Genomic DNA, 16059 nt, shown 5'->3' on the forward strand with positions numbered 1-16059 from the left:
TCGTATTGATGGTGTAATGTGTGCCCATTTCAGTGTCTGCCTTGGCTCAGGTGCAGCCACTGTATGTACCAGGGAGGTACAGCCACTAATGTGCTCCATGGGGAGTATTTACTGGCTTCTCTCTAGGATCTGGAACATCTGTCCCTCCCTCCCAGCCCAAGATGGGGATGAGTACTTCTGCTTTGTGTACTCTGGGGTTGGTCGAGCAGTGAGTAGATGCAGGTTATCGCAATAAATCAGGTGGAAGCCCCTGTTCCTCCAGGCAGACATCTGCTGATAAACCAGTCAGCTCTCAGGGAAGGCACACCAAAAGCACCCGTCAATGAAGCTCTGAGGTCCCATCTGAGTGGAGACAAGTCTCCCTTCCAAAAGGCATTCTGATGGGTCACAACAGCCTGGGCAGGACCAGTGGTGGAGAGGGAAGGGGGTTACTGGCAGCTCACTAATAGCTAGAGACAATTAGAAAGGGAGAGTTATCTCCACTGTATGTGACTGAGAGACAGCTCCCAGCTGAGTACAGCTTGGAGATTTGAGATCTAATTAAAGCAGGCCTTGGATCTCATCATTCTTCCTGCATGCCTGGGACCATGAAATACTGACTGGTGCATCTGTTCTGTGTGTGTATCTGATGCAAATAAGGAAGAAGTCTGTAAATACATCAAAAACCATACTTTATTTTATGTATAGCAATACAATTTACATATTAAATAACACTATAATAGAATGATTTGATATAGTTTAACATAACAAAAAAAAGAAGATTCTTCAAGTTACAAAAAACCCCCAAACAAAAACCAAACCAGAACGAACCAAAAAATCTCCCTCAGAACACTCCCTCCCACCCTGTCCCCAAACCAAACACCACATTTGCTTTTGTTTCTTCTGAATGGATCAATGAGACAAACGTATCCAGTGACTGGCTAAAGTCTAATTCCTATTGCACACACTGACAATGGAATCAAAATAAAACTAAACCCCAACTTGTCACAATCACTGCCCCAAAGGAATGACATGTGTGGAAACCTTGTTTGGAGTGTGCTGATGGTGTCTCACTACCTGGGTACACAGAAGGTATGTATTCACATAACCACCACAGAACTAGGGAGGAGGTGAAACTAGAAAAAAATTAGCTTTATATGAAAATATAAAATTCTATGATTATATACCATAGATACAAAGTTCCCAGAAGATGCTTATATCCAAGCAACAAAATATTTACAGTTTTAATGACTTTGCTCTTTTAAAAATGAAGGAGAAAAGAAATGAGGAGTACACGTGAATGCTTCGGTCTTTAGAAACAATGGCTGCTCACTAGTTTCAAATGTCCTAAACACAACACAAAGAGTCACTACCCCAAATGTTGGAGAGTTGTGACCTTGTATAAAATTGACTCGTCTCCTCTTTTGGAGACGTTTTATTCGTAAAACTCAAGACATTTTGCTTGAAATTAATTATCCTCTGTAGAAAACGCTTCCTTTTTCAAAGAGTTAACAAAAACACTAAAAACACTTTAAACAGCTAAGACAAAGTAGAGGCCAAATCTCTTCGTTACAGTTCCTTCTTTCTTTATGTTTGCATTCCTTCTCCTCTGATAAGTAAAGCCAATGTGGTTCACATTGTTAGAATGGCAACAAAGAGAAGAAGAGCAAAGGGTAACAGTAAGAGTGGAATTATGTCTGTGGCAAAAAAGAAAAGAAGCAAAGCAATGCAGTGGGTTAACAAATAGGCATTTTCCCTTCACATAAAAATTCACTGGCACCGTTTGAACATAAACTTCAGAACACAAGATCTGATGTCCAAGGACATGGATTTGAGAAAGACTGCTAAATCTTTTAAGACAACTACATTTCATTTCTTCATTTTGAAATTAACTTGTTTTTGTTTTGCTGAGAATTAGTAGTTACGTATCTTTGGTAGAATCAATATCTGTGTTTTTTTAGCTTTTAAATAAAATACATCAGCTTAAAACCAAAAAGATTGGTAAGAAGGCAGTTGTGCTGTGTCATAAAGATTCTTCTCCTAATGTTCCAATACATCACTCAGGGTTCAAGCAATTCAAGCAGTCAGAAACTGGAAAAACAATGGAAGTTTTGCAGATCCTGTAAATGATTCCACTAACCTAGAACAGACTCACATCACAGCAACAGTCACACAGAATTAGCTTTAGGGTTTAGGATTTTTGTGTTTTCCTGTTCCTATATTCATATTGGAAACAGACACTGTGAAATACTAAGGACAAACGCTGTTTAAAATGAACATTCTTTACATTTTGGTCCTGCAGAGGAATCAGCTCTCCCAGACCTTCCTCCTACCCACACCCTGTGTCTGTAGTATAGGGGCATTCAGCTCAGACTCACCCATTTTAGATGCTCAGATGACACAGCAGCTTTCCAAGCATTCCCTCTTGGAAAGCTTGGCTGCTCTTATGGGCTCAATGCATAGAAATCTTCTGTCTTTCACATGTTCTACAGGTGCAGTACATGTGCAAGACACGGAGATATAGTATTTCTAAATGTAGACACACATATGGATGTACACTTCAGTCCTTTATGTCCTTACTTCTCAAGGCTGGTGCTGAGGAACACATTTCATAGTGACGGGATATACTCGGTTCTCTTAATTTGCAGGCTGGGAAGTTGTGATGCTTGAAAGCCATCCTGACTGAATTCCAACAAGTGGTTAAAGCAGGTAGTGAAAGGGGTTGGTGTGGCAACAGCAAGGCTGTAGAGTGGGACTTTGGCCACACACTCACAAGAGCATCTCACCAGAGCTCTGAAAGCACCTCTCTGAACACACACTCCTGAGTCCCATAGAAAGGATGCAAATCCATGCACCTGCTTCCAGTAGGATAGATTTGGCTTTTCCACTCTCTTAATCCTGACCTTCACAAGCAATTCCTAGCTTCATACACTTCAAGCCTAATGCATCACTACCATCTATAGGTTTCCTGACTGTCAGCACAGCGCTGAACACACAGCTTGAGCCCCCTTAAGAGAAAAATCCATGGAGAACTCATAGAACATTACTTCCCCATAGATTAAACTCCAAGCAAGTATTTCAGGTGTGGGAAAATGCCAATGCAAGTGCATGGATTTCCAAAGCATCTACCAAAGTTCAACCCCCGCAACCTTCTTACATTGATTTTTGAAAGCTGCGAGAAGGTAAGGGATTGAACCAAGGATATTCAGGCAGTGCGTCATGAACCAGTTATCTTCCATCATGCCACTGAAATGAAAAGTAATCAGCTGAAAGTACTGAGCAAATCCAACCCTCTTGATGCCTGCTGTAATCTTTGTGTCACTTCCCTCTTGTCAGGGTTTGAATTCTTAACTTCTTCCTACACCTCAATGGGAACTTAAATACTTCAGACTGAACTGATTCAACTCATCCGAGTTCCTTTGTGCAACCAACTGGAATTGCCTGGGTCCAGGATCACTGCTGGGGGCACAAAAGGGGGTCCCCAGCCTCTTACCCTGATGCACCCTGGCCAACAGATCACTCAACAACACCTTGCAGCAGCAGTACATGGAAACTTACTTCAACCATTCTCATTACTGGGAGGTAGTGACCAGAGAGCCAGCCTTAACTTCTACCAGACGTTAACTGATTCCCTCCTTGGGGCTGGGCTGTCCCAGTGCAAAGGGGATGCAATCTACAAAGCACTGTTTTGAGACATTTTTTAGCTGTTGCTGGACATGGGATTTCCTTACTGAAACCACAGCTATACTGCACTGTTCAGCATGAGCGGTTACTTGGATTGCTTGTGTGGAGGGGGGGTTCAAACTGAGAAGTAAAAGGTGATGGTGTAAAAAGCTTGCTGATGATTTCTGGAATACTTTGGTATTAATCAAACGTATCTATTCTAGGAAATCTTTCCATTATTAAAAACAGAAGGTCAGATGTTAGCTCATATCAGCTGGCACAGCTCTTCTGCTCTCAGTGAGGCCACATTAGGGTTGTACCTTGGGAGGCTTTGAACCAAAATACCTGCTCTCAATATTAAGCAGTTCACTTTCAGCTTCCTTGTGGGTGAAAATGCATAGAGCCTTGCCCAATGGCAGTATTTCAGCAAGGCTGGACTGGCAGAAATTAATGGGTTTACATTTAAATGAAAAAACCATGCTGTAACATTTTGACAAGTCCTGAAAAATTCCAATGCATGTTTTATGCAGTTGAAATTTAGAAGTAAAGAAACTAATGCCATAGATTAGGGATAGTGCCTTTAGCTGTATACTAAATGTCAGGATGGTTGAAACAACATAGTTCCTTCTTTTCAAGGCCAATTCAGTCACCCCTCCCTACTCAGCCAAACGACAAAGGACACCATTAGCTTTAATTTTCAGGAGAATTAAGTATGTGCTTACTTAATCCTGTTAAACAGGGATGGACCTTGCTGAACTGTGACCAAATACACAGCAAAAGGGAGCCAGTGAGGATGTATACTTAAATGCTCCAAACAATAATTCAATTATTTATGGAATCTGGGGAAACCACTTCATTGGTGTGGGAGGGATAACACAATAAGCTTGGTTTGTGCTGAAGAATTAGTCTGGCAAAAAAAAAGAGGGAGAATGTAACTTTATAGGTAGTTGTTTTTTATTAGTTTGCTTCACCAGTAAATATGGATCAGTACTTTATGTTTTAGCACTAAAGTATGAAAATTACACACCTGTAAAAATGGCATCTAACAGTTATGAAATTAAGAAACGCCTGTCATCATGTAACATACCATTAGGTGTGAGGTCATAGTCAAGAAATAGTAAGGAAATTAATGTGTTTAAAATATTGAATAGCTTAGTACTGTAAAATATTGCTACCTTCAATATAGCTGAAAACAGGTCTGACTGGGTGTTGGGGGTTGGAGTAGGTTTCTCACTGGATTGGCTCTGATGAAAATAAAACCAAAACACTTTCCCATCACAGGGCTGGTTAAAAAGCTAAAACTGATGTATTTCTGAATACATGGGTAAGCTCTGAAATTGTAAAATCAAAACCTGTCACTGCGTCCCATATATGAATTGCATCTAATTTATAATTATATTGTAGGTAATTTATATACTCCATGTGAAGCAAGTGTTAGGCCTGTAAAGTGGACAAACCAGCAATTTGAAACAATAGAGAAATAATTGTTTCAGCTCCACAAGGCTACTACACCTTCACTGCAGCTAATCATCACCTGTCAACTTCTGTAGGATGAACACTGCTCATCCGCTCCACTGGAATGCAGAATACCAAAACTGTGACATGATCATTAAAGGAATAAATACGATACGAAGGGTTCAGTATCTGTTGTAGAAAGAATCCATCTGGCCTAGCATTCAAGATTTAAGATTCAAGGGTCACTGTTGTTAGCAAAACTTCACTGCATTTAAATGAAACAGAAAAAAAGCGTATGCTTGCTGTCATGGAATGTCACATCAGGGCTTGTCTTGGATTAGAATATTATAGGCAGTAACACTGATCATATAGTGCAAACTAGATAAAATTGTGTTTCACTGCGTGAAATAAACAGAGGTGCAAATGCTCAGTAGGATACCATTAAGACATAAAATGGCAAAAAATAAATATCAAAACTTTTATCAGTGTAAAAAAGTAATTGGGTTATTGTATAACCTAGAGTCTGGCAAAAAAGGCCTCAAAAAAGTTCACTCAGTCTTCAGAAGTTCTACAAATTAAGTGCCTTTTCAGGTTTCCAATTAGACAAGAGACTCCATGCTTTCTGCGGGATCAGATTCGTCACTGGCCATCACAGCACCATTTTTGTCCAGTGTCATGGGACCATTTCCATTTTCCTTAGTGCTGACCAAGCTAAGCATTGCCTTATAAAGAAACTGGTACTGTTCCTGGAAAAGAAAGAACAAGTTATTTAAGCACACGTATACAAATGGCATTTAAATGTGGCATTTCCAGGGAAGGTCATGGATATTCATTACCAGAAGCATACATGTAGCAAAGAAAAAGACTTAGAGAGCAATCACCTCTGTTAATCTAGTTTAACCTTGTCAACCCAAAAGTCCAGTTTTGGGTAGATTATATTATTTCTGGTAAATAATATAATTTCTTATATAATTATTTAATATAATTTCTGGTATTAAACACTACAGGAGGCTAGGACAATACCTGAGACCAGAGGCCCAGCCCCAGGTTGTTCCCTGGTACCACAGAGCCATGCACACTGAGGCAAGGGTGCTGCTGAAGAGAACCAGTGTTGAAGCTTTATCATCTCCCCACAGTCCTAGCTGCTCTGCTGCATCCCTTCAGATTGTTTAAATACCACAGCTTAACTTACAGGGCTGGCAGGGGCATGATGAAAAGCTGAAAGGTCTTTCTCTGCTAGGGCTGCCTGTACAGCAGCCCCCTAACTGTATGAGAAATAAGCTTAACTGCAAATCAGAGACTTACAGTGTGGGCTTCAGGGTCATAGAAAACAACTTACAAAATAAAAAGCTCAAATGCAAATTCTGCTTGGTAGTAGAAGCTGTAGGGCTTGATAGCATACACAGTGTGTGTTTTAGTTCATGCTTTTTGGTCACAGATGAAAACCTTGTAAACTAGCCATTTACATTCCATTTAAAGACTTACAATGTCTGTAAATACTCCAGGCCGCATAAGATTTATCATCTTTGCCACCTGGAACACATCGACAGCATTTTCGTTCTCCAGTTGCTGGGACAGAGTGGTAAGGGCACATAGCGTTCCTGCTGACACAGCTCCATACCTGAAAAACCACACCGAAGGAATTAAGTTACTCAGAAACAGACCGGGGGCATTAACACAGAGCCATGAAAATGTTGATACAGTCTTATGCGATTACTGTAGTTCATCTTTGTCTCTATTAAATGCTTGTTTTATACTAGCTGATTCTTAGCAATTTTAATTTATAGGAGAGAAATTTGATGGTACACCAGTCATCTCAGCATATCTGCAGTATTCAATACAAAGAAGTGTATCAGCAGAAGAATGTGAGCAATTTAAAAATACCCAGCCTATAATATTGGAGACTATAACACTGAAATCAGTTCTCACATGCCACATGTCCTGAAAGCATCTGCATTATAGTTGAGTGTATTTTAAATTCATTAGTGGGAGCTCAAGCAAAACAGAAATGATTAGAAAGAAATGAGACTTTGCCTTTTCCTCCACATCTGACAATTACACAAAGCTAACATGGATATGAGGTGCTCACAAGTAAATGGGGCACATCTCAAAGTGTTCCTTAGGTCTGATTCACTGGCAAAGACAACATCCCTGAGCTGGGCACCCAAGAGACATTATTGATTCTGAAGAGTTTAGCTGTGCTGTCATTTGGTAAGAACCTGAGCAATGGTTATGCATCAGGAGCACAACTCACTGTGTCCTTGAGATACTGGTCAGGTAGAAACCTTACTGCTGCTGTATCTGTGGGTATGCTTCAACCATATGTGCAGCTGCAGGCAGAAAAGATCCTAAGCAACATAACTGCTTCTGAGGAGCCTCAGCTCTCCTCTGCTCTCCCAGTACTCAGGAGATCGAATCCTGGCTGTGTGATGGGTCTGCTCTGCAACTTTGAGCAAGTCTATGTCTGAATGTCCCACCTGTAAAAGGGGACATGGGTGCTGACTTGCTCTGTAAACTGTTTGGAGAGTTAGCTGTACATGAGAACTTAGATAATCAGCAAGTGCCGCAATGCCATCTTGTATAGTAAGATCACCAGTAGGAGCTTTTACAGCATTCCTGTGGAAACCAAGACATATGCTGACTTAACTTCACATGATTTTTGCAAACTGAATTTGCTTAGAAATGGGAAACAAATCAGATGACAACAGATCTGCTATATTTGATGAAAAGCCTATAGGATAAGCAGCAGAACCATATAGCTGGCTGCGATTTATCATACAGGGAGAGTGGACAAAGTGGCCAGTATATGTGCCTGATGAGACACAACTTAAATGCCTCTGATCGTGCAACAGCCTCATTTTTATTTGGGTTGATAAGCTCCAGCTCTCAACAATCTGAAGGCTTTTCTCACAGAAAATTATTCAGCAAATCTATTTGCTTACATATGGGCAGTTATATTTAAAAATCTTGACATCTGTCTTGAGTTGGAATATCTGAACTTCTTTGAAATGTTGTTATTAAGTTCATCCCACCATATACTTCCTAAATACCACATGGAGTTCGTGTCTGCGAATTCATATATTTGGAATTAATCTGCAGTTGTAATTATTAGCGGATTATGTGATAGAGTTGCTGCATGTAGTAAAGGGAAATTTTCATTTTCAGCTACATTTGCTTAGACTCCAATGAAAAGCAGAATCCACATTATGTGTTAGGCTTAAAAATAAAATCATTGAATACAACAAATAAAAAAAAAAAGCAATTTACAGAAAGAATGACTCAGCATTGTTGGGAATGTGATTTTGATTTATGTTTTTTTGGTGTCTAGCATGAAATGCCCAAATCAATAATGGTTCTAATTCTGTAAAACATAATCTTAAATACTGCAAGAGTAGCAAAACCTCAGACTACCCAAAGCATGAATATTAAAACTAGCCTGGAATTAATCAGTGCTGGCAAAAGGCAACAGAGCTTATACCGTGCATTAGCAAGGCAGGAGGTGGTGGGAGAAAAAACTACTTGCAGCCCAAGGCACCGTTTGCAAGAGTCAGGAAAAAACCTGTTGCAGCAGCAACACCCTGATGGGAAGCAAAAGCTCTTTCAGCACACAGAATGTGAAGATTTCCCAGACTTTCCCACTAATTCCATTTTGTAGCAAGGTCTAATGGACTGGAGCATAGGGAGGTGCAGATATAGCAGTCACTGATGCTGGCTCAGTGTTCACTCCAAGCGCAACTCAAGCAGTATCAGAAATTGTGCTTCCTTGAGTTTTTAAGGGCAGAATGACTCCAGGAAGTGCTCTGCCCATGAGGAAAACAGCCCCTCCAATGAGATCCTGTTGGATCCAGGCTCCAGCTTCACTGTAATAGTATTTTGCAGCTCCATAATGTATGCAAAGTAGTAATACGCAATGCAATATTTAGCATCCTTTATAATTGGGCATTCAAGCATAGCTGGCAAGATAATGCTCATCACTGCACTACAAAAGGAGAGAAGTGCTCGGGCATGTTGGCCTTGTGTTAGCAGGCTCCCGCCCTCCCACTTGGCAACATATGGGCCCCTTAGAGGGTTATGGGAAAGCAGAAGGTGGGAGAATAAATCTGCTCTCTAAAAACCTGGGCCCTTTGTCACAAGATACTTCTACTGCTCATCCTGAGACACAGCTGAGCAGAGCTTGTTCCACCTTACACAGCACATTAAACCTGAGCTGTTAGGCAGGAGCTCAGGCCATTCTGAAACTGGCTTCCATAAGTCCATATTGGGCCTTAGCTAAACCAGGGCTCTGCTGGGTTCTGAAACAAGCTGTAGGATTTGTATGGGATACTTCCAGGCGCAGAAGAACCCCAAATACAAAGCAAACACATTCTCACTTTCTGAGTCCACCTCAAAGTATGATGAACTTAAAAAACTACACTAAGCAAAGTGTATGTAGCCTCAGATGCCAACTGAAAACTTACCCGTGTAAGTATAAATGTTCTGTTCCTGTTCTCTAGACCAATAAACCCCATCCACTCCATGCAAGAATGGATATCACACCTAACTAATATCCTATAGCTGAGTAACTCCTTGTACAATCTGCACATAAATGGGAGAAAAGAGATGACATACTCATCATGAACTATGGTGGGGCCATCCCTTGTTAAGGCCTCTTCCTTGATTACATTGATAAGTTCAAAGGTACTGCTTATGGGAGCATCTGGGTTTGGCCATTTAGGACACTGGAAGTGGCGGACTTCCAGAACGTAGTCATCCTGCAATGAGAAACCAGCCTGGGCATTAGCTCCTTTAGTTTCACATTTATCTACTCCAGGTAGAAAGAAGAAAGAACCTCACAACAAACTGAAGAGATACCTTCTTCTTCCACACAGTTTATATAGAAGGAAGACAACAGACACAAGGCTGTAGCATCTCTGTAACAGTGAATGCCCTAAAATCATGCAACTCTAACAAAATGTTTAGTTGAGAAATGATTTTGTATTTGAGTTCAAGGCTTATATCCACACAAACCTCCCTTAGAGCCCCTATAGCTCCAAAGTCAATCAAGAGAAGAGTAACCAAGGAATTAAAATTTAAAAGGGATTGCAAAGTGATGCTTTGCAGCAAAATCCAGCCACAATCTAGACAGCAGACTAGAGGCAGGTTTATAGCTCAAAACCAATGTCCTTACATAAAATCCCTTAATTAAGACCCCCCCCCAAATAAACTATAAGTTTATAAATATAACCTGAATTTTATAAGCAAAACCAGGACAATAAACCTTGGTTGTCCTTTACAAAGAATAATTAAATCTGCTTGTGTAATTTCAAAATGTAAAAAACCAGGGTTTTCACTTTCAAATAAGACAAACAATTAATGCTATGGTCTTACTAGCTAGAAGAATCTACCTGGAAGTAGAAGTGAGATGGAGAAGGAGCCAGCACGAATACCTCTCCCCTGTGAGCAACATGCACACACATGCATTTACCAGTAAATCATCTTCAAAACTGTTTCTGAACTCTTCTTCCATATATAAAGGACATCAGTAACATTTTGGTGAAAAGCCAATACCCACATTTGGAGGTTTATTTTACCTGGGTTGCTTCAAGGATAAAGTCATGGATGATAATTTGCTCTTCGTTAGAGAGGCACAGTCTGTCTTTGCTGATAAGGGTCACAGTAAAGGCCTCACAGTTCATGGATTCCTCGCGACTTGGCCAGTACACAAACTCATCTTCTGCCTGAAGGAATGAAACAACACACAACTACAGCCTTCCAGACAGCTTGTGTGTGTCTGAAAAATCCAGTGGATCAAAAAATTGGTTTGATAAGTAGAGATGATCAGCAGCTGACCTTTAAAAACCATCTCTGTCTAAAACAGATTTACTGTTACAGCTGCCAGATCCTTCCTCTGTGTGTCCAAACAGGTAATGTCTACTTTTTAATTGGTTTCATAGGGAAATGGTTCTCTTAGCTCACTCATATTGAACCTTTATATTGTATCCCAGGTTTTATTACCTCCTGTCTACACAGTTTTGCATGAAAGTCAGGTATCTGCTTAGAAAAAACGTCACTGACCTTTAAAGACTAATTGCTTATTATTGTTAATTTGTGTTTTTTGTGGTGCAAAACTCAAGGTCTGTGGACTAGGTCTAGACGACTGATGGGCACTTTTGTAGGGCTTGACTTTTTAGGAGCAAGGGGAGGAGGGAGGAGAAAGGAAGAAACCCAAATGTTCTTAGCCTTGAAAAAAACACTGGCTTAACTTAATGCAAAGTCCTCAGAACAGCTCCTCTCCTGAAGGGACACTGTAAAACCTCAGTGAGACTGAATGGTGGAGGAAGCTCAGTGCTGCAGTAGCCTAATTGACAGGATGTAGAGAACAGACTGTCAAAGCTTTTCTTTAAGGAAAACCTGTGAATTCTTAATTTACAGCAGAGAAAGGAAATTAGGCTTTGTCACCACATACCTGCAAAGCCTGTTTCTCCTCCTGGCTTTAGGAGCCTATCATCCCTGCAGTGTAAGCACAGAAGCTGCTCTGGCAGCATGTACAGCACTTCACGCTTGTGTCTGAATAACCCATGTTACACTTGTGAGAAAACATGAACTACAAACCTACTTCATCCCATTGCACCCCTGAGCACATCTCCAAAACCAGCCTTCTTTCTGTGGGCCTGGAGACTCAATGCACGTAATATGCAAGATAGTGTTGACATTTGGGCCTTAAATGTTTATTCTGAAAATGGGACTTGGGGTCCTAAGTCCTCTGAGTACCTTGACAATCTGCCCTAAATAAGCAGAAGTGCCAGCAAGCAACGTAATATGGCTGAGAAAGTGACAGGTCCTTACACAGAAAATAGCTTGCATTGAAACCTTTTCCCTTGACATTACACATTCAGCACCTTGCCACTGTCTCAGTCCTGTGCCAGCCAGCACAAGCCATGCTAACCACCAAGCAAACACATGGGTTCCACTGCCCTGCAGGCCAGCCTTCACCTTGGGAACAGTGGAAATGAAAAAAGGGACCAGGCATCTTTGCAAGGGATGTGGCTGAATCCGGCATTCCTCCTTTACCGTTTAATCACTATTGTTCTGCACAGCTATTCCAGGTACTTGTAAAGACAAGATCAGCCTCTTCATTTCCACCTGACACACTTTCATTCCATTAGTGCTTTCTGATTTGATCTGATTGCTCTGAAGGCTCTTCGCCTTGCAGTGCCTGCAGTCCCTTTCATCGCAAAGCACACAGGAAGCATATTGACTGTTGCCTCGTTAGTAGCCCCTCATGACTGCTATTTTCCTGTTGTAATGAAGGTGGCTTCTTTTCCATTCTCATCTGTAACCATCTATTCACCTCAGTGATGCATGCATGAAAAAAAGGACTGTTTAGTTCTTTATCCTTTTCAACATGCCCTCTTGAGACGTGCTAGTAAATCTGGAAGTAGTGATTAGCATCTCACCTGGGTCTCCTTACTCTCTCTTCCTCTCTCTTGTTATTTCCACTTAAATTAACATATATGTTTGCTTTTCACTTTCATCAAAACCAGCATTTGTAACTTTGCATACACATAGTCTTGCATGGCCTCAGCTTTAAGCCCCTGGGCAAACCAGCAACTATTCTACTGCCCCTGCTTTGTATTTCTGCTCCTCCCAAAGTCCTTACCCATGGCCCTGGCCCCTCAGTAACATCGGTGTCATGCATCCTCCATGCAGGCAACCCTCAGGAGCTTTCATAGAATCATGGAATGGTTTGTGTTGGAAGAGACCTTAAAGCTCATATAATTCCAGCCCCCCTGCCATGGACTGGGACACCCTCCACTAGACCAGCCTGCTGCAAGCCCTGTCCAGTCTGGCCTCTAAGAGGTTGTCATCATCAGTGGGCTGCCTGTGAGCACTGTCATCCATTCAGCTCATGATGTCTTTCCCAGGGGTGAGTGCAGAAAGGGAGAGCAAAAATCAAGCTCCACATCTCAAACCCATCTTTTTATAACAAGCTCTAGTGAAGTTTGAGAAGGTAGCTCAAAAACTGGCTGCAGCACTGTGCAGGGAGGTACAGTTTAACTCACCAGGCTCTGGTTGTCCGGCAGCATGACAATGATCTGTGCATTGTGGTCCCAGATCATTCGCCAGAAATCTTTAGTCGTATGTGGCAGCGGATGTTGGGTTATGATGAACTCGTTACTCCTGTAGTAGCCCTTTTGCAGCAAAACAAACCACATGGTTACTTGCTACTTTCAGCACTTTTAAAGCATTAATTTAATCTTTGGGGACACATAATGACCCTATTCCATTTTATTCCACAATATTTTCACACATACTATAATTTTATAATTCCATTTCCATTCTGCAGAGTCCCTGATGTTTTCATTTACTCCAAATCCCACTATTTATCTGACTCTGTCTTATAGAAATACACATTCTACCTAAATGCACCTTGTATTTAATTTTTTTAGGCAACAATCTTTAATAAAACACAGCTAATAGCTTTACATTATGGGGAAGGTGTTAAAATCTCATCTGTTAATACACAGCCATTACATACAGAATTAAGACAATTACAGGCATCTGGCATTTAGCACCTTAGAATTGATTTTACTTTGTAATTAGGTGTTGGCTTCCTCACCATGATATAAGAGGCATTAATGTAATCTGTTCCCTTCATTCCAGGCAGTGGTGCCAAGCCCACTCTAGCACGCTCAGCTGTAAGATTAAAATAAAACAGAAAGAAAAAGGAAAGGTAAAAACAAAAAGATCAAAGTCTGGTCATGGCACAATGCAGAAAGTAAGAATTTCTCAGATGTTAACAAACCAAACAGCATGCAGCTCCCATCTCCCGCAGGAGCAGGCCAGCACTTCAACTGACTTAAAGCATCGCCTGCTAACACAGGTTATAAAAGAGAATGTTGCACAATATTCCCACAAGGACAAAGTAATTTCAGGAATCAAATTTTACTATAGCAAAGATTTTCACAGCAGGCTGAATTACCAAATAACAGTATATGCAGTGATAACAGGGAATTTCAGGTAATTCTTGACTGTAGTGTTCCATTTGTCTCCAGCAGCACAAAAACCCAGCTGATTTATTTTGTTTTCCCTATCACTCCACAGCACCACCATCATTCACTCCTCCCAGCTGGAGGGTTAGAGAACCTCCAGAGACAAAACCCTTCCCTAATGGCTAACCACCCAGAAGGGTGAGTGTGTTCTTCAGCAGAACTATACATCTCTGTGTTTGAGGGCTGGATTCAACAACATCCTCAAACCAACTGATGTGTCCCAAGTGCCAAACCGAAATCACTGAAGCAACAGAACACACTGTGCAAAGCCGTATAGATTATTTCTGCCCCATTCACATTTGAGTTTAAGATAGATCCTGATGACTCTCAATTTACAAACTCCATGTCTGTGCCATTATTACTTTGTGCTAAGCTTACAGAACCATAGAATAGTTTGGATTAGAAGGGACCTTAAGATCATCTAGTTCCAAACCCCCTGTCATGGGCAAGGACATGTCACTAAACCATGTCACTGAAGACTCCATCCAACCTGGCCTTGAACAATGCCAGGGATGGAGTATTCACAACTTCCTTGGGCAACCCATTCCAGTGCCTCACCACCCTTACAGTAAAGAACTTCTTCTGTATATCTAACCTGAACTTCCACTGTTTAAGTTTAAACCCATTACCCCTTGTCCTATCGCTACAGCTCCTGATGAAGAGCCTCTCTCCAGCATCCTTGTAGGCTCCCCAGCTTGGCTATCATCTGTTCTGTATGCCCTTGGTAATGTGATGGCAATGACATGCCCACGCTCGGTTTGCTCATACGGCTTGGCAACCATACAGAGTCCATATTAATGACTGTGAAATTGTGTCCTTGGGCACTAAATACCCTCATATCTGGGGAAGGCTCAGAGGCAGAAACTGAGTGTAGTAGCTGAATTACAAGCAACTTGTGCCAATCACACTGGGAGATCTCACCTGAGCTGGGAGCAGTATCAAAGTAATTCTCTCAGTATTCCACAGATTTATCCCCTACCTAATAATTCAAATTCTTAAGCACTTCAAATTAACATTTCACTTGGACAGTATATCTGGCTGACACCGTCACTATTTTCTTTTGTTCAGTTTCATCAGGGTAATTCTGAAAGACAAGACAGCCTGGCCTGAACAAAAAATTACATTTCTCCTTCCTAGTGGCTATGCCTTTCCATGCATAAAACCAGGAGAATTCAGTACAAAAAGTTATGCTAGGCAGTAATCAAACCAAAGATGTGATCTTACATGGCACAACTGATGAGTTCCTGTTCTTCTCTTTGTTGCAGTCTTTCTGAGCACTGAAGCATTCCACGTATTTTGCATTACACTGTGTAACCAGCTGAAAAAGAATAAAGTAGTAAGTCAGTCCTCACAGTGCTGTAAATGAAGACAGGAGGTTTCTTTGCCAACTCCTGTGAAAATGCATTAGTAGAAGAATAAACTACATTGTTAAACTTGTTTAAACTACTCAAGATGCCAATGGAAATCATCCTTTTCATACAACATGTTTAATGGATAAAAAGATTTCTGCAGCTCTCAGCATTGAAACATCCTGAAAATGAAGTTCCATTAAAATGTATTTTCACTGAACACTACATTTAGGTATCTTTAAGAGTATACTTCATAGACTTGCAGGTACGTTCAATCAGAAGCAGTTCTCAAGGAAGAAGAGCTAGAAAAATAGAACAAAAAACCTATGTTTTCTCCCAGAAGAAAAGCCAGATCATTCCTGTAGGATCTCTTTTTCTGCCAGACCTTTGGGGAACCCACCAAAGGTCTGAGGGATGCCATGGGTTACATCCTGTGTTCTGCCAAGTTCGTTCTGAGCTGACAAAGGCACAAAAAAAAGATATCAGGAGACAGATTCTATTTGAATATGCACCCAGATTCTACCAGAGCAAAGAGAGTGAAGGTGGCTTTTTCATTTCCTGCACTAGCAACTCATTACTCA

The 16059-nt window shown here is 41.0% G+C and overlaps 1 protein-coding gene across 1 annotated transcript in view; it reads right to left on the bottom strand.

The window, feature by feature from the left end:
* Positions 1-654: 654 nt before the first annotated feature.
* PTPRG (protein tyrosine phosphatase receptor type G) overlaps positions 655-16059 on the bottom strand; it is a 405849-nt gene continuing 390444 nt past the window's right edge. The window contains exons 24-30 of the mRNA XM_034065923.1: positions 15354-15447; positions 13697-13773; positions 13140-13268; positions 10668-10814; positions 9706-9848; positions 6583-6718; positions 655-5843 (exon numbers count right to left, since the gene is read on the bottom strand). Of these exons, the coding sequence (XP_033921814.1) occupies positions 5697-5843; positions 6583-6718; positions 9706-9848; positions 10668-10814; positions 13140-13268; positions 13697-13773; positions 15354-15447 (873 nt within the window). The 3' untranslated portion in view covers positions 655-5696. The remainder of the gene's footprint in view (positions 5844-6582; positions 6719-9705; positions 9849-10667; positions 10815-13139; positions 13269-13696; positions 13774-15353; positions 15448-16059) is intronic.

The sequence above is a fragment of the Melopsittacus undulatus genome, chromosome 9 (genome assembly GCF_012275295.1).
Source record: "Melopsittacus undulatus isolate bMelUnd1 chromosome 9, bMelUnd1.mat.Z, whole genome shotgun sequence".
NCBI classification, from domain to species: domain Eukaryota; kingdom Metazoa; phylum Chordata; class Aves; order Psittaciformes; family Psittaculidae; genus Melopsittacus; species Melopsittacus undulatus.